Source organism: Gossypium arboreum, chromosome 8 (genome assembly GCF_025698485.1).
Source record: "Gossypium arboreum isolate Shixiya-1 chromosome 8, ASM2569848v2, whole genome shotgun sequence".
NCBI classification, from domain to species: Eukaryota; Viridiplantae; Streptophyta; class Magnoliopsida; order Malvales; family Malvaceae; genus Gossypium; species Gossypium arboreum.
In genome coordinates this window covers 12,096,942-12,122,404 of record NC_069077.1, presented here as the reverse complement: position 1 = coordinate 12,122,404, position 25,463 = coordinate 12,096,942, and the positions used below count along the sequence as shown (strand labels likewise).

Sequence of the window (25,463 nt, the reverse complement as noted above, 5' to 3'; positions counted from 1 at the left end):
TACTAGGAGTTGGTTAGAACCATTTGTGAAGCTTATTGATTGATTAGAACCATTTGAAAAGGTTGTTGGAGATTTTCTTCAATGGGTTTTATAGTATATTGCCTTTCCATCAACTTCCATCCAATCTTTTTCTATTTTCTCTATATCTTTATTAATCTTGATTATCTTTATTAGAATTTCTTTTTTTTCTAATGCTTTATCTTCTCACTTGATTTTAGGTGTCAAGATTAGACCTACTCATGGGTTCAAGCTACCAATTTTTACCAAGGCCCCGCCAAAATGTGAGAGGGTTTGGGCAAAAATATAGGCCCGAAAAATGGGTTTGGACAAAAAAGTAAGGCTCGTTTAAAAAATAGGTCGGGCCTCGAGTAAGGTATTTTTCGCCTGGGCCCGGCCCAGCCCAGCCCAAATTCACTAAATGACAAAAAAAATCTTTTTTTTTTATTTTTGTTTTTGAATGTTATTTTCTTGTTGTTTTCTCCCTATTTTGCTACCATATTACTATTATGTTGCTACTATTTTGTTGTTATTGTTTGGATATTGTATAAAACTTATTTTATTATTAATTTTGTTATTATTTTAGAGGTATTTGCTTGTTAAGTTGCATCTGTCTTAGTGCTATTTAAGTCTACATATTTTCTAAAATTTATTTTCAATTTGTTAGAAAATATTTATTTTGATTTTTTAGTATTTTGATGTATTATATATATTTAAAATTATATAAAATAATATAAAAAATTAATACGGGCCGGGCCAGAGTTTTAGCATTTTTATTTGGGTCGGGCTTGGGCAAAATTTTAGGCCCTTTTTTGGCCCGGCCCGACCCGAGCCCAATGAATGAGCCTATATTTTTAGTTGAGCCCGGCCCAGCCCATGAGCACCTCTACTCAAGATCCTAAGTTATTCTTTTAAGATTGTGTCTCACACTCAAGACAAGACCCTCTTTCACTTCAAATCGCTTGAATCTTTCTTTATTGTTCTTGGATTCTTTTTTCTTTCTTTAGTTTTTGCTTGCCATCAAATTACCCTATTTCTCACTAGGTTTGTTCTTATGTTTCAAGTTGCTTATTCTCAAAATAGGGTTTTCTCTATTCAATTTGATTTCCCCTTCCCTCAAACAACTTGAATTTGATCTTATTCGTTGCCTCTGTCATACGGAATCAACCATGATAGTGTGGATTGAAAAAAGAACCACTATAATTTTCAAAGAAAACTAAGTTAACTGTAATTAAAAACGAAAGGAAAATCAAAGAATATCGTTGAAGAGGCCATTACCAGAAACTAACATGAAGGTTAGCCTTGCTGTTGATAAGGCTAAAATCTGGTTTTAGAGGGTTCAACTACTAAGGTTCTTTTCCTTTAACCTAAACATTTCAATTAATTTTAAATTTTTTTAAGTTGCAACTAATTTTCAATAATAATTATTTATTATGAAAAGTAAATTAAATAACTGACACAAATTAATTAATTAGAATAAATATGGAGAAGATGCCACAAATAAATAATACACTAAATCCAATGATGTCCATTAAACTAACTAATAAATCGAGTAAGTTAAGTGTACCTATTAATTAATATTATAGCTATGGTGAGCACAAATATTGTTCCCTTAAGGACTACAATTACTAGTAATTATCATTTTTTATTATTTAACTTAATAATTTAAAAGATTGATTAAAACTAAAATTAACTAACCAATGCGTCAAAGAAATAAAACACAAAAAACAATCAAATATCAACCAAGTGACAAAACAATACCTAGGTAAGAATCTGCCTAAACTTCATCTATAATTCTCAATCTAATTTATGCATATTTTTTCTTAGTTTCTTTGATCCATAGAAATCTCTAATTTATAGTAATATCTTTTTTGAGTATAAGAGCAACTAACTCTAAGTTGATTAATTGAAATTTCTTTCTACTTAAAACCCCTATTAACACATTAATTCGCTCTATAGGCCCCCTATTAGATTTGATTCTAATCCGATAGATTTATATCATCCTATTTTTAGGATTGCATACAACTCCATTCAATTATTCAATATCTAATCACAAGAAGGGTTTATTAAACCCCAAACTTATGCACATCAAAACATGGATTAATACTCTAGAATTATCAACCCATGAACAATTAAGCATTCATAATTGAAGACTAAGGTTTTATTGCATAAAACTAGAAATCAAACAATAGACTCCTCCTAAGGTTCGTCTATTCTTGGTATTTAGAAAATTAGTTCATACTTGTAAGAAGGAACACAAAAAATACAATATAACAACTAAAATAAAAGAAAGCCATGATAACTCCCTTGGAAATCAACTTGGACTCTTGAATCTTGATGGAGTATTGCTTGGAAATTGACTTCAATGGTGTTCTTCGAGTAATTTTCGTGCTAAAATAAGACGATTGTTGTCTCCCTATTGCATTTCCTTATTTATACATTTTTAAAGTGCTAAAAAAACCTAAAAATCGTAATTGTCAACTGTTAGTGCACATGGTTCTCGAAATCCATACGCCCATGTCAGAGCACACATGGTTCCCGAAATTCACATGTCCGTGTGGCTTACATGGCCCTGTAACACCCCTAACCCACATCCATAGCCGGAATAGGGTTTTGGAGCATTAGCGATCAAACAGACGTAATTTCAATGCATTTCATATCATGTAATATTCAAGTCAAATCCAATCAAACTCATACATATTGTCCCTTATTCGAGCCCTCGAGGCCCAAATTACGTGTTAGAAACAAGTCAATACTAATTTGGAAACTCAGAGAATTTTTCGAAAAATAATAAAAATTTTCAAAGCTACAAGGTTTACACGCCCGTGTGTCTGGCCGTGTAGACTCAAAATGAACCTTAAACAACAACTTTGCCATTCCCTACAATCTTGGACACCAAGCAACTCAAAAACCATTCATTCAACTAATTCGAAACACAATCAAATACCTTCAAAACATGTCAAAATAATCAACCTAAATGTCTAACCAATGCACCCTCATAAGTACCACAAATTTATTATCAAAACATATTAATTTAAACATCATTTAATCCATATCATAAACATACCAATTTCAATCAAATTTTTACCTAAATCATGAACACTTAAACATCAATTTAATATACCATATTAAAGCTTCAAACACAAACACATGCTTACATATATATATATATATCAACCAACATTAAAATTATAATCTTGTTTACAACTAAACCACAAAATTGTAACACCCCAAACTCGGCCCAGAAGTTATGGCCGGATCCGGCATGCCACATCAAAACGTAAAAAAAAAATTTCCATTCTAAGTTCAGGAAATCGTACTTGATGTTCAAAAGATTAATTCATTAAGGGTTAAAGTGAAAGGAAGCTGTGCACCAAGTAGGAAACTGGAAAAGAGGTGGTGAGTCCATCTGATGCTATACCAAGCTCCTTCGGATCCAATCCTAGACATGCATACCGCCATTGCCACACCTTAACGTCATGGATATTTCTAGGAAAACCGATTTGATTAAGTCATTTTTAGGAAAAGTGATTAATTTTGGAAAATACTTTCATTACGGAAGCTTTGCTTGTTGTCGTGTTATTTTGAAATCAACTGTTGTTTTTGAAAACGCTACCTAAAGCTATCCAATTTCAACAGTTAAAATAAATATTATCTATCTTAATAAAACATATAAAACCATCAAAAATAAATAAGCGGCCTTATTACATTTAAAAGCCCAAAACCTCAAACGTAATTAAAAGGATGTCCAGTTCACCGAAGAAAATCAAACTTTCGAGCGGTGGCCACTCTCGAATTCCCTCACGACCCAAGCCCACTATGGTTAGGGATTTCTGCGTGGATGAAAATAAAAGGGTGAGTTTGGGGAAACTCATGTGTAAGGAAAACCTATTCAAAGTCCAAGTCAGCTCAAGCCCATTGGGCCTAAGCCCATTCAGGTAACAGTGGTACTGGGCTAGAGCCCTTTTCAGATTACAATAAACTGGGCCTTAGCCCCTTATTCAGATAACAGTATGGCCCATAGGCCCATTTCAAAATACATGCAACATCAAGAAACATATGCAAGCCCATTTGGGAGACTACTCAACCCACCAACCACTACACTCCACCCGTACCAGCCATACACTCCATGTGAGGAATAGCTCAACCCACCCATTAACACTCCACAGATTAAACCTTGCTTGCGTCAGCCTATCAAAGAATTGAGGCAAAGCCTCTAGTACGTGGACAAGCCACTTTCAAGACTTCCTCCGTCAATATCCCAATCCCATGCATCGATAATAACAACATTGCATGCATAAATAACAACAATCAAACATGCATTTAGGTCAATTTAACCCTAGGGGTATTTCGATAATTTTGCACCTAGGGGTATAACAAATAATTTTCCATACATAGGGGTATTATAGTAATTTAGTTGCTTTTAGGGTTTTTCATGCATATTCCTACTTTTCACGTACTAATGAATCACGCATCGAGGGTTCTTACCGAATTGGGCTGTTGGCCCATCATTCCAATTTTGGCCCATTAAGCCCAAAAATATCGAGGCACGTAAATCATGCACTTTGCGGTCCAAACATTGCACTACCAAAAACATTAATCGATTTACCTCACGAGCATTCTTTTCGCAAATCTACAAAATACCGTTTTCGGCATTTCGCTTTTCGGCTTTTGCCGATCTAGACTAAGAAAGAGGTGTTAGTTACACACTGTTTTATGACGATTATATATGTCGAGATCCACACACTAATTGCCTACAATTGGATTACTAACACGTTAATCTAACTATGCAAATACGAACTACGTATTAACCCCTTACAATATTCAGTCAACCACACCTACAGATCATAGTAAGCTTATAAGAAATCAATAAGCAACTCATTAACAAATTTTTGTCAATGTTTACCACATAATCATAATTTCACTGCAAGCTGTCTTTCTAAGCAACAGTCACTAAATTATTTATAACTGGAGCTACGAAACTCCAAATCAAGTACCGGTAATTTTCCTTGAAAATAGACTCATATATCTTCTATCCATAAAATTTTCAGAATTTTTGGTTTAGCTAATCAATACCAGATTTTTCTCAAAGTTTCCCATGTTTCACTGTTTGACTAATCTGACCACTCTTCATTACGAATCAAATTTCTCATTCTACAGAATTCAAAATATGTTCTAGTTTATTCCATTTGAAACTAGACTCATTAAGGTTTAATTACATAATTTATTCAGCTTCTAATTCATCTCTCACAATTTATGGTGATTTTCCAAAGTCACATTACTGCTGCTGTCCCAAGCAGATTTATCACCAAATCACTCTTTCACACCTAACTTGCATGCTTGTTATTTAAACATGTATATCACCAATCAATCATCACATATCTATGATTTTACTTAAGTATAATCTCCATTTCATCATTTTAAAGCACAACATGTTAGCTGATTTTTCCTTTAACATCTAAGGCACATGCATGCTCATTTGTTTGGCTCAACTTCACCTATCTTCAATTTTTCATCAAAAGAACATGAAACAACAACCATTTCCTTCATTTTAATTCATGACCAAATGCTCACAACACAACTAAAAATCAAAATATGCTTCAAGAGTTAAGGTAGAATCAAGATGAACTCATGAACCTCAAAATAGAAGCAAGGTACCAAGAACTTACCTTCAATTTTCCTCCTCCTAATGACCGAATACTCAAGAGCTTTCTCCTCTCCTTTCTCTTCTCTAACTTTCAGCTATGATGAACAAAGATGGACAAAACTTTGTTCTTTTCACCCCTTTTTATTTTAATAAAACTTCATATTTCATCCATTTAATTCTTTAATACAAAAGAAATGATATTCTTATTATGAAACATTTACCTAACCCATTATCATGAAACATTTACCTAACCCATTATCATGGAACATTTACCTAACCTATTATCATGAAACATTTACCTAACCCATTATTATGGAACATTTACCTAACCTATTATCAATTTGTATCAATTTGTACCATAAATTATGGATATCAAGTGTACATTTTGTCTACAACAACATGATGGTTGGCCACTTCATGTAAAATGGGAGGTTTATCATGCAAATCCTCCTATTTTGCACTCCTATTTATTTGGCCACTTCAATTTAGCCTATAGCATTTTCAAACATTTTCACATAGGTCCTATTTCATAATTTCACTCACAAATGACAAAATCAAAGCATGAAATTTTGTCAACATTCACAGAATTCCCGAAAATTGGGGCGTTACAAAAATAGTTAACATTTACACACCCTAGGTACATGCCGACACAAAAGAAATATACATCACCACGTTTGAGATCGGGACCGTTGTTGGATGCTGAATTGGCGATCAAACTTAAGTACCTAACCTATTTACAGAAAACAAAACCATACGCTAAGTATAAACTCAGTGATATTTCTATTATCCGAATATTAAAGGCAAGATAATTTAATATATACATTTAATCACACAATAAAATTTAATCATTCAATTAATCAATTCATCAATACATCATTTATAACATATTCAATTCTCATCTCTTGCTATTTCAAATCTCATACTTGCTATTCAAATAACTTTTCACATTCAATGTTTTCCAATACCAATCATAGTATCATTTCATTTAATCACCCCTATTAACACGACTCGGATTATGACGGATACATGGATCCAACCAAAACACACCAGTTTGGTATCCAGTACCTCATCGGATAATTTGAAGTAAAAATTTGACACCCAGTGTCTCATTGGTTAAACTGAAGTAAATTGGCACCGAGTGTCTCATCGAATTAATCTGAAGTAATATATTGACACCCAGTGTCTCATTGACTCGAAGTCAAAGAAATCCCTAAACTCTTCCAATCCTATGGCATGGCATCTATATCCAACTCAGCCCGATACAGTTAATAGGGTTTAATCTCACATTTCATATATAATCAATATCCAATACTGATTTTTCATATAATCACATAATTACATATATATTCTTTTCAATTCAAAAATCAATCCATTCAATGTATATATATATCTACCAATTCAATTCATTCAATCAATTATCAAAATATTAATTATTTGCCTCAACACTTACCATATACATTAAATTAAAATTACAACAATTAATAACTAGCTTCGAATTATAGAAATACAAACCAGAATATCCGAGTTATTCCTCGTTGACTTTATCTTTTCCCTTCTTAGTTGAGGTTTCCATCACAACGTTAGCTACGAAATTAAAACAATTAAAATTCATTAATACAATACCATTCAATTTCAAATTGAATATTTTCAATTTTTATTCAACATTTTCCTAAATTCCAATTTAGTCCCTAAACCTAGACTAACTTTATTTCTTTACAATTAATCCTATATTTTCATACAAATTCCACTTTAAACTAAATTTAACTCTCTAATTTCACTTAAATCCCTAAATTTTAAATTTTCACAATTTAGTCCCTATTACTCAAAATTTACAATTTATTCTACAATTCAATCCTTTTTCTTTTCTAACTTAAAATCTATCGTTTAATCCCTAATACTCAAATTATTCAACATAGTCAATATTAAAAACTCTATACTTTATAAAATTTCAACATAGATTGGATAGTATTTAATATCGTGATTCTAAAACATAAAAATTACAAGAAAATAGACTAAATTGACTAACCAATTGAACTTGGAACCTTAAAACTCTAGTTTCTCTTTTCTTTCTTTCTTTCTTTCTTTTCTTTCTTTCCTTTCTTTTCTTCCTGTTTTGTTTTCTACTTTGTTCTTTCTATTCTTTTCTTTTCTTTATTTATTTCATTTACTTATTATTATAATAATATAATATAATATATATACTTAAATATTAAGTAATACATATTTTATTAATATTTATATTATTTTTACACATGTAATTACAATTACCATACACTTGTTGAAATAATGATTAATTGCTTTTTAGTCCTTTTACTTTTTTTTAATCTATAATTCAACTTTCACTCTTTATGCAATTTAGCCCTTATACCTAATTACCCTTAATTCATACAAATTCATCTAACCAAAACTTAATTAATTGCACAACTAGCTTCGTAAATATTTTTAATAAATATTTACGAATCTATTTTACGAAAACGGAGACCCAAAAATACACATTCCAATATCCATGACTATCGGGTAGTTACATGGCCGTGTGAAACTCTGCTTCCCATGTATAGCTTCCAAACTGTTCCAATGTTTCGATTTTCACTCGTTTTTTACCCCTATTGCTCTGAGGTGCTCTATTAAGCTTTAAAATATGAATTTAAGGGATTAAGAATATATAATTCACAATTAACACCACATAATCTACTAAAAATGTATTAAGAATGAGGCTAAAATATGTTATTTTAATAGTTATCATTCAAATTCTAGATAAAAAATTATGAGCATCTATTTATACACAAAAAATTAGCTAAATTTAGTGCTTTTGACTTAAGTGTTGTTTGATAAACTGAAAAATTAAGTGCTAAAAAATAAGTGTTGAAAAATTAAGTATTGAATTTAAATTATAAAATTCTTTGATCTATTACTTAAAATTAATTATGAAATATAATTAGATAGTTTGATAAAAATAGATTTTAAATTATAAAGAATTAAAATTGTGACACCCTTTACCCGTACCCGAGATCAGGACAAAGTACAAGGTGTTACCGGACCCATACCCAGACATTTCAGAAAATACGGTTATAAAATTTCATTCTAATTTAAAACCAATCAAACAACATCATAGTGTCCCTATTATGGACCTACAAGGTCCAAAACATACATTAAATCGATCCGGGACTAAACCGAAATCTATAGAAAATTTTAGTAAAGTTCCTAGGGTTATGCCTCACATGCTCGTGTGGAGGCAAGCACACGCCCGTGTGCTTGGGAATAGCCCGTGTTGAATTATTGGATTTATTTTTTTATTTCGAACCTACAAGGGTTTTCACACGGCCAAGCACATGCCCGTGTCTCTAGCTCGTGTCCCTCACACAACCTAGACATGCCCGTGTCATCGCCCGTGTCCAAAAACTCGAACATTCTATTTATGACATCATCATTCATTTTGAGGCACATGGCCAAGGCACACGCCCGTGTGCTAGGCCGTGTCCTCCATACGATTGAGACACACAGCCATGTCTCTGCCCGTGTGTTTACTACCATGCAATCTGACCTAAAATTTTAGGTGCAGGGGTCACACGGCCAAGGAACACACCCATGGAGGCTGACAGTGTGTCACACATGACCTAGGCACATGCCCGTGTGTCTACCCATGTAGACCATTTTAGGGTTATTTTCCAAGCCTTTAGTCACCCTCTAACATCTATACACATTTATCGACTTCAATGGTATATAACATGGCCTTATTATACTTTTAAACAACCTTGTCATAACTCATTACATGTTAGCCTCATCTCATCGGCTTAGTACATGCTAAATTATCCTTTTCGTATGAGGGATTAACATAGCTCATTTTACATTTAGGCCATATTATAACCATATACCATTACATGTTATGTGTAACAGTCCGGTTTTGACCCTAGTCAGAGTAGTGGTTTCAGGACCACATATTCGAGTCAAAACAATATTTTAATATTATTTTCCGTGCCTATAATAAGTGAATTGACGTGTTCGAAAATCTCGTGTGAAAATTTAACTGTTTGTGTGCTTAATTTGCAAAAAGGACCTAATCGCATAAAATATAAAAGTTGTGTGCTAGATGTTAAAGTGCTTATTTGATTTGGATTTGTAAAGAAAGGGTCCTTATGTTGTTATTTATCCATTGAGAATGTTAATGGACTAAAATAACGATTCATTAAATGGTTTTATAAAGGTTTAATAAAGGGCAAAATAGGTATTTGATTAATAATTATATGTTTAATAAAATCAAAGCATGAAATTGGCTATTATTCATGTTCATAGCCGGAAATAGCAAATAAAATAAAAGGAAAAGAACACCTAGGGTTCGGCCATTTCATTTCTTGATTAAGGTATGAGTTTTGTTCGGTTTTTTATAATTTTTACGTTTTTGTAATCGTTGCTTCGAGTACTATCTAACCCATGCTTCAATTTCTGATTTTGGTGATGATTTTGAAATGCGTCATTGATGAAACTATGAGTTTTGTGATGTTAATTGATGAATTATGGAAGATTGATGTTGGGTTTAAATGCTTTGTCTTTGAATTTTTGATGAAATTGAGTATTATGGCTTAAATTGTAAAAATGCTATTTTGAAGGACTAAAATGTGAAATAAATGAAATGTATGGACTTTTATGAGAGTCATGAAAATTTTGCTAAGCTTTTGTACAAGCAAACTTTGTGTATTTTGTGATTTTGTGAATTAAGGACTAAAGTGTCAAAATGTGAAAATGTGAGGGGTATTTTGCAAAATGCCCTAATTGTGTGTATATGGATTGTTTTGAATGATTTGGTGAATAAAAAGGGTTAATTTTGAATACATATAGATCAAGAAAAGAGGAATTCGAATTTAGACCGAGGGAAGTCGAAGATTGTAGAATAAACGTTCAAGTCGACAATTCCGAGTACAAGGTAAGTTCGTACATAAGGCATGATGTTTAAGTATATTTGATATTTTGATTATATAAAGATTGTATATATGTTTGGTTAGGATGAGTACGACAATAAATCAATAGTATTTGGCACTAAGTGTGCGATTTAAACTAGCTTCGGCTATATAAGGCACTAAGTGTGCGATATCGATTTAGCTTCGGTTAATTGAGATGGCACTATGTGTACGGAATTGTTCTAGCTTCGGTTAATTGAGATGGCACTATGTGTATGGAATTGTTCTAGCTTCGACTAACCTTTATAGCACTAAGTGTGCGGATGTTTAAAGTACGAATAATTTACAGAAAGTCTTATAATATTCAACGAGAGGTAAGTATGAAAGTGAATAAGTACGGGAAGATTTAGGTATGTACGATACCTAAGTGGTAGATAATATTATGCATGTGAAGTTCATTGAATTGATATGGTCATATGGATTGAAAATGTGTAAATACTCATGTGTTGTCATTTTATGTTTTATATACTGTTGATTATTTTAGTATGAGCTTACTAAGCTTTTGAAAGCTTACTTTGTATGTGTTTATATTATTTTATAGATATCGAAGCTACTGCAAGCTCAAGGATCGTCAATGATCGTCACCACACTATCGAACTTCATTTTGGTACTTTTTAAAATTTTATTTTTGAAGTATGGCATGTATAGGCTAGTAGTTGGATAAGTATGTTTTGTGTTGGATATGCTTAGCCATGTAATTTGACTAATTTGTGATTGAATTCATAGTTGTGAATGACTTATAGTATATGATGATAAGTTGCAAATGTGGTATGTTTTAGTTGGTAAGTTTAATTGAGATTTAATGAGGTATGAGAGGAAATGTTTTGGTATGAATTTACCTTGTGTTTAGCATGAATTGGTAAGGTTTATGATTAGGGAAATGGTTGATATTGTTATGTTATAAATGATGAATACTATAGCATAAATATTAGCTGAATTGGAGGTAGAATTATGCTTATCTACTTTGCTTATAGGATGAACCCATTTGGGGTGGCAAATTGGCTATTCAAATGGTCTATTTTTGTCCACACGGGTAGAGACACGGGCGTATGTATCAATCGTGTGCGACACACGGCTATGTTGCACAGTTGTCTGTCCCCTGGGGTACCTTACAATTGTAAGTCAGGCTCGCATACGGGCTAGACACACGGGCGTGTGGTCTGCCCGTGTGACCCTTATTGGTATGCTGGTGTCACAAACATAATACCCTCTATTTTTTGCAAGGCCTAGCACACGGCCTGGACATGGCCGTGTGGACAAGTCAGTAACTATGCCCTGTTTTGCCACAACTTTGACACACGGGTGTGTCTAGACCGTTTGAGGCACACGGCCTGTTCACACGGGCGTGTGACCTTTTAAAAGGTGGAAATTTTTATAAATTCTGAAACTTATATATGTTATCAATTGGGTCTCGAATGCATGTTTAAGTATTGTATACTAAATTTTATGTGATTATTGAATGTGAATGAAGGATTTTCATTATTAATGAGATGATATTTGTTATATGATGGTTCTGATTTGAGTTATAAGTCTGGTAATGCCTCTTAACCTATTCCGGTGATGGTTATGGGTTAGGGATGTTACACTATGTCCACTCTCAAAATATTAGGTCCCATTTCAAGCATCCATCCATGATAAACCTCATCATCATATCTCATGAAATATTTAAAACATAAACATGCATCATTAGTAGGTTTACAACCTATATCAATATGAGTCATATCTCATGGCTAGATACAAAAAAAAAAAAATAGGTATACCATTTAAGCCCTTACATTGGCTAGCCAAATGACACATACAACAAAATAACCAAAAACCCTATACATGTCATTAAATAAAATAAAAGTATCTATATACCAAAGCGGAACAAGTTGATAGTATGTTGATTCTCCAACCATCTTCCAATCTTCACGAGTTCACGAGCTTTGTAAGACAGGGAAAAGAGAAGGGGGTAAGCATTTATATGCTTAGTAAGTTCGAATAACGGGAAGGTAAACTTACCGGTTATTTAACATACAACCATATTAGTCATACATTCTATCAAGTATAGGATAGTTTCCTATCACATGCACTAAAATCATCAAGTTAGTCTCATGTCAAAATATTATAACGTTAATCTAGATGAGATCATCAATTCAAGAATTTACATTCTTATTTCTCATTTTAATCCCGTTGAATTTCTCAAAAATCTCGATGGATAGCTTATTTACCGTCAATTCCTACAGGCGATCATTTTCAAGCACGCACTCCCGCGAACCTTACATCTTACGGCGGGATTACCATTCCAGGCTAAATCCCCCTTAGAGTAAATCCATGAAGTGATGTCAGGATTACCAGTTCAGGCTAAATCCATTGTAACGACAAACACTCTTAATGAGCTCGGATTTAAATTACCAATCCAGGCTAAATCCAGACCCTAATCGGATTACCCGTCCGAGCTAAATCCATAATGCACACATATTATTCGAGAGGTTAGGTCACTTTAGGAACACCCGTCCGGGTTAGATCCTTTCTATACCGAGATCAACGGATTACCCGTTCGGGCTAAATCTTTTTTTACAACACATGTAGGATCTCGTATCATGTAAGAATGGCGTATCCATCAGATATCCCTTTTGATTCAATCGAGACATTTTACCATATCATCAATTTTCATGAATTATTTACATTGAAAATCACCATTTAAAATCATACAGGAATATACACTTTTAGTGTATTTAAATAGTCTACATTCGAGTTATACAAACTTACCTGATAGTCGTTTTGGATTTGTATTTCCGTTATTCCAAAACCTTTCATTTTATACAGTCGACCTCAGGAATTGGTTTCTTAGGGTCTATATCAGTAAAAATAAATCATTAATACCTTACATTATTCAATTTCGGCTAAAACTCGCTCTTTTGCCCCTAACTTTTTACATTTTTACAAATTAATCCTTAGGCTCATATGATGAAATGCATGAAATTTTTAGGTTACCCAAGCCTAGCCAAATATTTTTAATGCTTATAGCAGCCCACAATTTTCCTTCATTTCACATTGTTCTACCCATTTTTACAATTTTTACAAAATGGTCATTTAGGCCATTTCCATGAAAACTACTTAGTAAAAGTTGTTTACCATCCTTTAAACTTTGATATTCCTTCATAAATCATCAAAACACAAGCATCTCATGTATGGGTAATTTTCTAAACATGAACCCTAGCTTGAGATATGGGTAGAAATAGAAAGAGTATGTTACGAGGATCTCAAAAATACGAAGAACATTAAAAACGAGGCTAAGATTGACTTACTATATAGCTTGAAATGTTAGAAAACCCTAGCTATGGATACCCCTTCAAATTCGGCAGCATGGAGAAGAAAATGAGTAAATTTTTGCTTGATTTTCCCTTTTTTATTACATTAATTAACCAAATGACCAAAATGCCCTTCCTTACTAACCTTTCCAAATTTTCCATGCATGCCTATTTTTGTCCAAAAACTTAGAAATTGTGAAAATTTCTATTTAAAGACCTCTAATTAATAATCCAAAGCAATTTCACACAAATTGCTTCTAGAATCCAAGTTTTGCAATTTATTCAATTTGGTCCCTAATTTCCAATTGGGAACTTTATACTTAGAATTTCTTCATGAAGCTTTAGCACATCATATGTTCATATTCTAGACCTCATGATAATCATAAAATAAATATTTTAACGTTAAATTTGTGGTCCCGAAACCATTATTCCGACTAGGCCTTATTTCGGGATGTTACAAAAATTCTACAGTTTTTCCTTAAATTTTAAAACATTTCACCTCTTCTAAAAAATAAAATTTTAGATGTAAATTTTTTATAGGATAATATAATATTAAAATAAATAAATTGAAATTAAATTAAAATTATTCTCCATTAAGTGATAAGTAGCTCTTATCTATTTATTATTTTTCATATTTTTTATAGAAAAATTCTATCAAATTGTTTTTATTTTGAATTATCAAACATGCATAAAAAAAATTAAAATTGTAGAATACTACATCGATGGTGAACTTCTAATCACTTGTATCAACAATTCTAAAGTAAACGAGGAGTGAATCCTTGATTCGAGCTGCACCTTCCGCATGAGTCCCAATTGGGATTGGTTTACAACTTACAAAATAGTGTCTGAAGGTGTCGTTTTGATGGGAAATAATGCTTCGTGTAAAATTGTAGGTGTAGGAACGATTAAAGTTAATATGTTTGACGGAGTTGTCAGAACACTTAGTGACGTGCGACATGTTCCAGAATTGAAGAGAAATTTAATTTCGTTAAGTACTCTTGATTCAAAAGGGTACAGATGCACAGTTGAAAGTAGGGTTTTGAAGATTTCCAAAGGTTCCCTTGTTATGATGAAAGGGAAGAGAAATACTGTTAAGTTATATGTTTTGTAGGGTTCTACTATTACCGGTGATGCAGCTGTTGCTTCCTCTTCCTTGTCAGATGATGATATTACTAAACTTTGGCATATACGCCTAGGGCATATGAGTGAGAATGGCATGGTAGAATTGAGCAAAAGAGGAGTTCTTGATGGGCAAGGAATTTGCAAACTGAAGTTCTGTGAGCACTGCGTTTCTGGGAAGCAAAAGAGAGTTCGATTCACCAAAAGAATCCATAACACGAAGGGAACGTTGGGATATATTCATTTTGATCTGTGAGGGCCATCAAGAGTGCCTTCGAGAGGTTGAGCTGATTATATGCTAACTTTTATTGATGATTTTTCCAAAAAAGTTTGAACGTTTTTCCTGAAGCAGAAAAGCGATGTGTTTTCCGTATTTAAGTCTTGGAAAACTATGATTGAAAAACAAACGGGAAAACAAATAAAATACCTCTGCACAGAAAATGACTTAGAATTCTGTTCTAATAAGTTTAATAAACTGTGCAAGTCAGAAAGGATTATGAGACACTTGACAGTTCATCATACTCTACAGTAAAACGGCGTTGTAGAATGAATAAACAGAACGATCATGGAAAATGTTAAATGTATGTTGTCAAATGCCAACTTACCAAAGTTGTTTTGGGCCGAAGTAGCCTCTACTGTATGTTTTTTGATCAATCGATCTCTATCTGTTGTCATTGAGAAAAAGACTCCACAAGAGGTATGGTCTGGTAATCATGCTGACTATTCTGATTTAAAAATCTTTTGGATGTTGTTTTTGATGAAATTGCTATGCTACCTAACTTATCTCTTAAAAACTCTTCCAATAAAGAAAATCAAAATTAGGTGAAGCATCAGATTAATCCAAAATCTACAACAGAGTCAACTCCTCAAACCAGTACAAAAATTCAAAATGGAGTTACTTCTTCACCAAAATACTCTATCGCCAAAAATAGAACTAGAATAGAAATTAAACCTCCAAAGAAGTATGCCGAGGCTGATCTAGTAGCTTATGCTTTAAATATAGCTGAAGATATAGATGCAAACTAAGAGCCATCTAATTATTCTGAGGCGGTTAGCTGTGAAGATTAAAAAAAGTGGATGTTTGCTATGCAAGAGGAGATGGAATCACTCCACAAAAACAGAATATGGGATATTGTGAAACTTCCTAAAGGTAAAAAAGGTTGTTCGTTATAAATGGGTGTTTAAAAAGAAAGAAGGAATTCTAGGAGTTGAAGAAAGCAAGGCTTGTTGCAAAGGGTTACAGTCAAATTCTAGGAGTGGACTTCACAGATGTGTTCTCCCCAATTGTGAAGCCCAGTTTGATTCTAGCTTTGTTTGGTATTGTGGCCATGCATAATTTGGAGCTTGAGCAGTTAGATGTAAAAACTGCATTTTTGCATGGAAAACTTGAGGAAGATATTTACATGCAACAACCAGAGGGTTTTATAATCTCAAAAAAAGAGGACTATGTTTGCTTGCTGAAAAAGTCCCTTTACAATTTGAAACAGTCACCAAGACAGTGGTACAAGAGGTTTGATTCCTTTATGACTTCTCATAATTTCAAAAGAAGTAGCTTTGACAGTTGTGCTTACTTTAAGAAAAACATCGATAGTTCTTTTGTGTATCTACTCTTTTATGTTGATGACATGTTGATGGCAGCGAAAGATAAAGGAAAAATAAGAAAGGTTAAAGCCCAACTAAGTGAAGAATTTGAGATGAAAAACTTGAGACCAGCAAAGAAGATACTTGGTATAGAGATTCTCAGATATAGAAAATCAAGTAAATTGTACCTAAGTCAGAAGGGGTACGTTGAGAAAGTTTTTTGCAAGTTCAATATGCAGAGTGCTAAGCCTGTTAGTACTCCTTTAGCAATCCATTTTAAACTTTCATTGGCTTTGTCTCCACAATTAGATGATAAGATTGAGTACATGTCACATGTTTCATACTCTAGTGCAGTGGGATCTCTCATGTATGCTATGGTTTGTTCACGTCCAGATTTATCATATGCATTTAGCACAGTTAGCAGATACATGGGGAATCCCGATAAAGAATATTGGAAAGTAGTTCAGTGGATTTTAAGATACTTACGAGGTATTACCGATGTTTGGAAAAACTAGAGATAAAGTCATTGGGTATGTTGATGTTGATTTTGCTAGAGACCTTGATAGAAGAAGACTTCTTACAGGTTATGTCTTTACAATCGGAGGTTGTGTAATCAGTTGGAAAGCCATTTTGCAAACTATAGTCACTTTGTCTACCATTGAAGCTGAGTACATGGTGATTATTGCGGCTTGTAAAGAAGCTATTTGGTTGAAGGGACTCTTTAGTGAACTCAATGAATACCTTCAAATCAATACAGTATTTTGTGGCAGTCAGAGTGCCATCTTCCTTACAAAAGATCAAATGTTTCATGAGAGAACAAAACACGTTGATGTTCGATATCATTTTGTTCGTGATATTATTGCTCGTAGTGATATTGTTATGAGCAAAATTAGTACTCATGAAAATCCTGCAGATATGATGATTAAGTCACTTCCTATAACTAAGTTTGAGCATTGCTCAAACTTGGTTGGTGTTCATTGTTGAAGTTAAACCCTTAAGGGGTTTTATGGAAGAGGTGGAGAACTTGTTCGTTGAGAGTTCGCGATGAAGAACTTATTCATTGAAAATTCATGTCAAGGTGGAGATTGTTAGAATTAAGTGACCCGAATCCTTATTTAAATAAAATACAGTGGTAAAATAAAATAAAAGTGTTTAAACTTTATTAAACTCCATCCATTTGATATTGATTTAAATAAGGTGTTTCAATCTTACTACACTCCTATTAGAATACGATTTTACAAGCCTATAAATTGACAGTCTATTCCTCTTGTATTAATTCGAATTCGACATAGTGAATTTTTTTCTTCTCTGCCCGTGGTTTTTTCCCGAAATAGTTTTCATGTAAAAATTTGTGTGTTGTTTATTTTATTTCTCTTTTCTTTGCGATATATTATCATTACTGACGTTCTATTTTTTTTTTTACAGAAAGCTTATCAAATAAAGATACATCATTTTATATATAAAAAAAAAAGTCCACTAAATTATTCTTTTATTTTTATTTATACTAATAAATTATTGACACTAAAAATAAATTTTTACTTAAAATTATCTTTAAATTAATTAATTTTAAAACATAATAATTTTAATAAATAATCCAGCACGACCAAATCTAATAATGATAAAACAAATTTATTGTAATAGAGACTAGAGAGGCAGGCTTGTTGCTACACATCTTCTGCCCGATAAATTATATAGGCATAATTTACTGTTTAATTCTTAAAGTATATTTAATTTTTCACTTTGGTACTGAAACATTTGTTTTCTAATTTGGTACCTTAAGTATCAATTTCCTCTATTTTTGGTCAATTTTGTAAGGGCCTTTAAGAAAAATCTATTAAGCCACTTTGGCCAATGGAAAAGTACAATGTGACTTATTTTGACAAATGAAAAATACCACATGACAATTAAATTTTTTAAAAATAAAATATTAAATTTTATTGATAACAAATATAACAATATACACCACGTTTCCTTTTTAATATTATATATATTATATTGATAAAAATTGTAAAAGTTTATATTAATATATAAAATTTTAAGAAAATATTTTTATAAAATTCTAAAATATATAATTATAAATTTTAAAATTCAAAATAATATATAAAAATTAATTTTTATGAAAATTAAAATGTATTTAAATTTCAAGTAATTGCAAAAGAAAAAAAACTTGAAATTTAAATACTTTATAGAATTTTATAAAAGAATTTTATTTTCAAACTTTTCTAAATAATTTTTACATTTTTTACATTTTTGTAATATATTATTAATTTCAACTAATTTCTTTTGAATTATCGTATTTTTGTAAATTTTATTTTTATAATTTTTATAATTTATATTTTTTCTAGATTATATATATTTTCCTAATTGTTATATATTTATTTTTGTTTCATATTTTTAATGAGTATATATGTTTAATGAAAGAAACTATTTATTTATTTACATAAAATCTCCACTTTGTGATTGGTCATTAGATTCTTTTTAACGCCTGTCAAAAATGAATTAAAAATATAACGAAAGCATATCTTAGATTCAAATTGAGAAGTGATTGATATTTTAAATACCAATTAGTAATAAAAAACTTAGATATCAAAATAGAAAATTGAGTATAATTCAAAGTCCAAATTGTAAAGTAAGCCAATTATATAATGTGAAGGATCCATTTAAAAACCTGAACCTGAAGGCCCACACTGATCCACTATATGATAACAGGATTTTCCATCAATTTGCTAGTTATAGAGTTTTTTTTTTTTTGTTAAAATATAGCATAAGGACCTTAACTCTTTATAAATTTTAGAATTCAGTCTTTTATTTTTAGATTTTAATTAACACAGTTAAAATTATTTTGTCAAATTTTGGTTTATTACAAAGTCATCTTTTTAGTTATATGACTATGAAGTAAGGTTTTTATTTTTAAATGTCACATCAATAAATTTTTAAAAAATATTTGTATTAATAATTGAACTTAAATTTTAAAAATTTTAAAAATAAAGAGATTAAATTTGTAAAAGTAAAGATATAAGGATTAAGTTGTAAATTTGTGTAACCAGTTCCCCACCTTCGTTGAATATGATAATCGAGTAAAAATTCAAATTCATGATATTTTTTTCAGGAAGAAAATATTAAACTTTAAAATTCCCCCAGAATAAACAGATGGAAAGGCAACATCCAATGAAAAACAAGCAAGAGACGTGTGTTAATCCCAACCAGTCCCGTTACTGCAAAAACAAGTGGATAAAATTGGAGCAAACATTTTAATATCAAAACTGCCACTATGCCCATCTGAACCAGCTTCCTCTTCTTCGTAACAACAAGAAACCAAACCACTACCTGTAAATGGCAGTGCCTTCACTCTCCTCTTTATCCATCAACCCTCTAATTAGTATTTCTTCTTCTTCTTCTTCTTCTTCTTCTTCTTCAAAAGCTTCATCCCGCCATCTTCCCTCATTCTCAAAACGTTTTGGCGTCTATTGCCAGGTTAATAATTCAGAAATCAAAGCTCGAATTAGCGGTGAGTAAATGATATCTTGATTCTGCTTGTTCGTTTCATCAATTATTATTATTATTATTATTATTATTATTATTATTATCATTTTTAGGTACTCAATTTTAACATAGTTTTCCTTTGAAAAAGGAAGATTGTTCCAACAATACGTATGAAGTTAGGGATGCTAAGTTTAAGATCTGGAAACCCTTGCTTTCAACAGCATTGGCAGCAGCCATAGTTGTTTTTGGCTCTGATATCTCTGCTATGGCTGAACTTAATAAGTTTGAGGCAGAAACTCGTGGTGAATTTGGTATCGGATCTGCTGCACAGTTTGGTTCTGCGGATTTGAAGTGCGTTTCATTACAACATCTAAATTATATGCTCAACATCTCTGTTTTTGGTTTAGGAAGGGTTTGATTTTCTGTCTTATGTCGTGCAGAAAAGCTGTTCACGTGAACGAAAATTTCAGGTAACTTTTCAAAGTAAAGAATTTCAATTACTTCTTGGCAATCAAACTGAGGACTCACAAGTGCTCATAATCAATCCGAAATCTAAATGGTTGAAACAGAAGGGCAAACTTCACATCTGCTGATATGAGGGAATCTGATTTCAGTGGTTCAACCTTCAATGGTGCATACCTTGAGAAAGCAGTTGCATACAGAGCAAATTTCACAGGTAAATTTTCTGCCAAACGAAATTAGTTTACTTCATCCATGATAATTTGTAACACATACAAGTACACATAATGACAATTTTTTTTCCATCAAATCAAACAAAACTAAATGAAAATTATAATCTATTTGTAACTCATGAAATTATCTAGAAGCTCGAACTTGCCCAACTTTGGAGAAAAGTCTTCTCTCTTTTCCTTTTGTTTGTATCCCTGGTTGTGCTAGACCTGGAGGCGCTTCTCTTTTTACTCCTTGGGCTATTTGGTACCCTCTTTTCTGTAGTATTTGGACATTGGCTTGATAAGCTTCAGAGTTCTGGCGAGAATTTGTGGAGAATCTTTCTGAATCACTTTGTGCTTCAAGTAAGGGATCTTCTGCATCAGACAGCTTATGACTAAATCCTTTCAGCTTAAAACTAGTTGATTCCAAGATACCCTCCTCCCTATTTGGGGAACCCCTTCCTCTATAGCCATTGGGAGAACCAGAAGTTGAATCTATTGTGTCGAGTGGAGACGTGAAGTTGGATGCTATTTCCTCTGTTAAATCCATAGCTTCATGCTCAGAAGTTTCTGATAGATCATTAAACTCCACTGAGCCTCTAACCTTTGGCATATCCCTTCCTTCTTCTGATGAAATAAGGCTAATGTTGTACACAGGAATAATGGCGTCCCTAGATATCAAACCGTACCCGGACTCCAATTCATCTTTATACTCTGAAGGTTCCGCTTCCATTGATTTTATCGATTCAAGTTTTTTCTCATCATAACTGGGGCTAGAGTATTGACCTTCAGAGCATGGAGCTTGAAACTTTGTTGGTGGAGTAGGAAAATCCCGGACAGCCACGACCCTTTTGTGGGGTTTATAGCCTTTAGGCAAAACTTTCTCAGGTGATTCCGAAGCTTCATCATCTGAAATTGTGAACACGTCAATGGGATTCGGATTTGGGGTACCTTCAGAAATTGTGACCGCGTCAATGGGATTCGGATTTAGGGTACCCAAAGCTTCGTCATCTTTTCTTTCGACTACCTTCGGGGAAATAGATTGAAGCGCATTATAAAGTGGCGAAACCACCAAAGCCTCAGGTTCTGATGAACAATAAGACGAGGTAGGGCTAGACGTCTCCGAGTCATCTAAATGATGTGCGCATTCGTATGCAAATCTCTGCCACAGAGCAAAATCCTTAGGAAAATCATATCCAGCTTTTCTTTCTATTTGTTCTCCCAAAGTTTCTTCGGGAAGAGCACGATTGTTTTGCGAGACCATTGTCGGTTGTGGGTGATTTCAGTACTGAGGGTAATTTGAAAAAGGAAAATGAATATGAATATATAAGAGAAGATAGCTACAAAACCGGAAACAAAAGGCAAAAACCTTGATTAATCTTTAAAGTTGAAAGAAAAGCAAAAAGCATACCTCGGGATTTAGGGTTAACAAGATATCGGTGAAGGCAATGAAACGTTATATAGACCTTACGTTCCTTGTGTTGCAAGTAGGTTTTAGAGTGTTGGGTTAATGTTAGAATCATAGTCGGTATTGGAATCAGATTAACTCGAGACCCTAAAACAATTCAAATTAAATCGGTATCTACCATAATTATGTTTATTATAGTAATGCAAGAACTTTAACGTGGAAGAGCTTTAAATTAATTTATTTATTATTATGTTTCCAATCTACGTTAATTATTTTAAATTAAATTATAGATTTAAATTTTAAAAGTGTATCATTTATATATTTGTAATTTATTCTCTATATTTTTTATTTTTAAAATTTTAGTTTTTCTGTTTTAGACTTTAAGAATTTATGTTCAATTTTTATTAAATTTATTTATGCGATATTCTAATTTTAAAAAATGCCAGACCTAAATCCATCACATTCTTAAAATTCAAGTAAGTATTTTAATTAAAATAAAATATTTAGATTAAATAATAGTACTATAAATGTTGAGGTACTGCTAAAATTTAATTTTAATAAATACTAATCTTAATTTTGAACTGGAATCAAAATTAGATCATTTTATAAATAAAGGGCCAGAGTTTAAATTGAACTATTATGTTAGCAATGTAAATGCATATAAAAATAATAGTTGAATTTTAAATTAGTATTTCCTTTTAAGTAAAGTGATATTTCATAATTCTACAGGTGCTGATCTTAGTGACACATTAATGGATCGCATGGTAAAGTTTTCCAAACTTTGGTCTCTCATCATTTGAGCAGATGTTTGGGTAATAAATAAAGAAGTTGAAAAAATTGATTTGGTTCAGGTTCTCAATGAGGCTAACCTTACAAATGCTGTGCTAGTAAGATCAGTCCTCACCCGAAGTGATCTGGGTGGTGCCCTGATTGAAGGCGCAGATTTCAGTGATGCTGTTATTGATCTTCCTCAAAAGCAGGTACTTAATTCTTTACATTATTTTTTTTCTTTATGTATACCTTCCATTTCTATGCATGAAATACTATAAAATGGGATTGACTATATATTTTATTTATTAATGATTAAACAATAATATCTGAATAGTGAATATTAACGGCTTATAAATATATTCTTAAAAATTTATTTAAATAATTATCATAAAATTAATTTATATTTATTAGTAAATTTTAATTAAATATTATATAAGTTGATTTTTGGAACTCGGTACTCAATTTGAATTTAAGGTAAAAATATCTTTCCAATCTCTAAAATTTCAAATTTAAGTAAATTGATCCCTCTCAAAAAAATTGGAGCAATTTAAGTCCTATTAATTTTGGAAGCAAGTAAATAAGGACAATTAATCACGATGTTAATATTTTTTTGTCAATTGTACCAAATTTTGATTGGTGTAATAACAAATTTAGTCTTCGATGTTTACTTGTCTTGTGTAAATGTTGGCCGAATGTGTAAATTTTGCAAGTTAAAATTTGATAAATCAATACCAACATGACAAAATGTGTAAATGTTGTAGGTTAAATTTGTTAAATTAAGACCAAATTGACAAAATGTGTAAACTTTTAAAGTTAAATTGGTTATTATATCAATAAAAATATGTACAATTGACAAAAAAGGGTTGTGATTAATTGTATTTAATTGCTCACATTTGAAATTGATATTGATCAAATTGCTCTAATTTTTTTAAAGGGACTAATTTGCTTAATATTGATTGAGAGGGGCTAAAGAGGTATTTTTACCAAAATTTAATCATGAAATTGGATTTACACTGCTATTGATGTGTACTAGGTTGACACGGCCATTGAGTTCTTTATCAGTGGGGACGTTGCCGTTACCGCAAAATAGCAAACGCAACACCGCCATTACTAGATAAATATTTAAGCTTTTGTTCTGCCCTAAAAGCAGAGCCAGTAAGAGATAACCATCAGTTTAAATTAGGGGAAAAGCAGGGTCGGTGATGATTTCATGGATTCATTTTTGTGTCACTCAAGATAGTTAATGTGCTCTAGTTCAAGAACAACAAAGAATAGCATTAAAAAACTTAAAAACGAATCTGAATCTCATTTTTTTTTTCAGATTTCAGATACTTGATAGGCTTGTCTACATCAGGGTCTAACGAATCCATATCTATAGGTCTAAAAATCTGCAACTGAAAGATAACCAGGATGCCCAAAGTCAAGGATATTATTAGATTGAGTAGAGGTTATTTTTAGAATTGGGAATGTATACATATTTTCGAGCTTTTTAAAGCTTCATTTATATTTTCGATGATTCATTTATACTCCAATTTCTAATACTCTGTGAGCTCCTTTTTGTTTATTTTTCCCAAATAATTTATGGGTTTGCTTACGTAGGCTCTCTGCAAGTATGCAAATGGCAAAAATCCAATAACTGGGGTAAGCACCAGAGCAAGCTTAGGATGTGGAAACAGTCGACGAAACGCTTATGGTTCCCCTTCCTCTCCTCTGTTGAGTGCTCCACCTCAAAAATTGCTAGACCGGGATGGTTTTTGTAACAAAGATACTGGCCTTTGCGAAGCCAAATAGTCTTACCTCTTAACCATACGCAAGGATATCTCATAGGCACACTCTTGGTGGTGCGGGGAACAAAACATATGCGTTTGTGTTGTCATATGATGTTTCTTGGATAAAAGTTAAAAAACTTGTCATCAACAATACCATGAGTTTAAAATTGGAATTTGGGTCAGTTTTTAACTAGAATTATGTTGTTAAAATCCTTAAATTTATAGCTATGCAGCACAACCGTATTGTCATTTTGGTGTAAAATTTCATCTGTCTGATAAAGTGAAATGTCGAGAAGATTTCTGCTATTCTGAAAGCTTATGGCTTCCTTAAGATCTAAGAGACATTGATATGGATCATCTTCTGTCTCAACTGTTACTTCAAAATCTGCTGATCTAATGAAAATAGCCTAACCCCTATTAAATACCACGAATAGGTTGAAAAGGTGAGACATACTTGACAGGTTCATGCTATCATTTTGCCTATGCACTCTTTAAATCGTCAAATTGTGGCTTCACACCACTTTCTATGATCGTGGGATGGCCATCTGAGTGGAGCACTAGAGAGAATCTACCTTATGGCAACCATCTCGATGCATTTTAGGCAAGACTAGCTTCAAAAGATGTTTGCAAAAATATATATATATATATATATATATATATATATTGATGCGAGCAACTCAGTCCAATTAAAAGGCCATAATAGAGATGAGTTTAATTTCTTTCAATGCTCAGTTACGAGATCCAAATCCAAACAGATAAAGTTAAAATTCAA

At 32.2% G+C, this 25,463-nt stretch overlaps 1 protein-coding gene across 2 annotated transcripts; it reads left to right on the top strand.

The window, feature by feature from the left end:
• Positions 1 to 19,741: 19,741 nt before the first annotated feature.
• Positions 19,742 to 25,005, top strand: LOC108467891 (thylakoid lumenal protein TL20.3, chloroplastic). 2 transcript variants are annotated; one of them, XM_017768703.2, is made up of 7 exons: positions 19,742 to 20,097; positions 20,225 to 20,423; positions 20,513 to 20,542; positions 20,642 to 20,748; positions 22,881 to 22,915; positions 23,003 to 23,131; positions 24,522 to 25,005. In XM_017768703.2, the coding sequence occupies exons 1-7, from the start codon at positions 19,923 to 19,925 to the stop codon at positions 24,711 to 24,713; spliced, it is 867 nt and encodes a 288-aa protein (XP_017624192.1). In that variant the 5' UTR covers positions 19,742 to 19,922; the 3' UTR covers positions 24,714 to 25,005. The 2 variants fall into 2 exon arrangements, with proteins under 2 accessions (XP_017624192.1, XP_052874341.1); XM_053018381.1 differs by having other exon boundaries at positions 19,969 to 20,097; positions 20,221 to 20,423.
• Positions 25,006 to 25,463: the final 458 nt, after the last annotated feature.

Bases quoted from the DNA above. Each gene is read 5' to 3' on its own strand.
- LOC108467891 (XM_017768703.2), top strand. From the start codon at position 19,923: ATGGCAGTGCCTTCACTCTCCTCTTTATCCATCAACCCTCTAATTAGT. The intron at 20,424-20,512 runs GTGCGTTTCATT...TATGTCGTGCAG, and splicing joins TTTGGTTCTGCGGATTTGAA to AAAAGCTGTTCACGTGAACG. The intron at 22,916-23,002 runs GTAAAGTTTTCC...GATTTGGTTCAG, and splicing joins ACACATTAATGGATCGCATG to GTTCTCAATGAGGCTAACCT.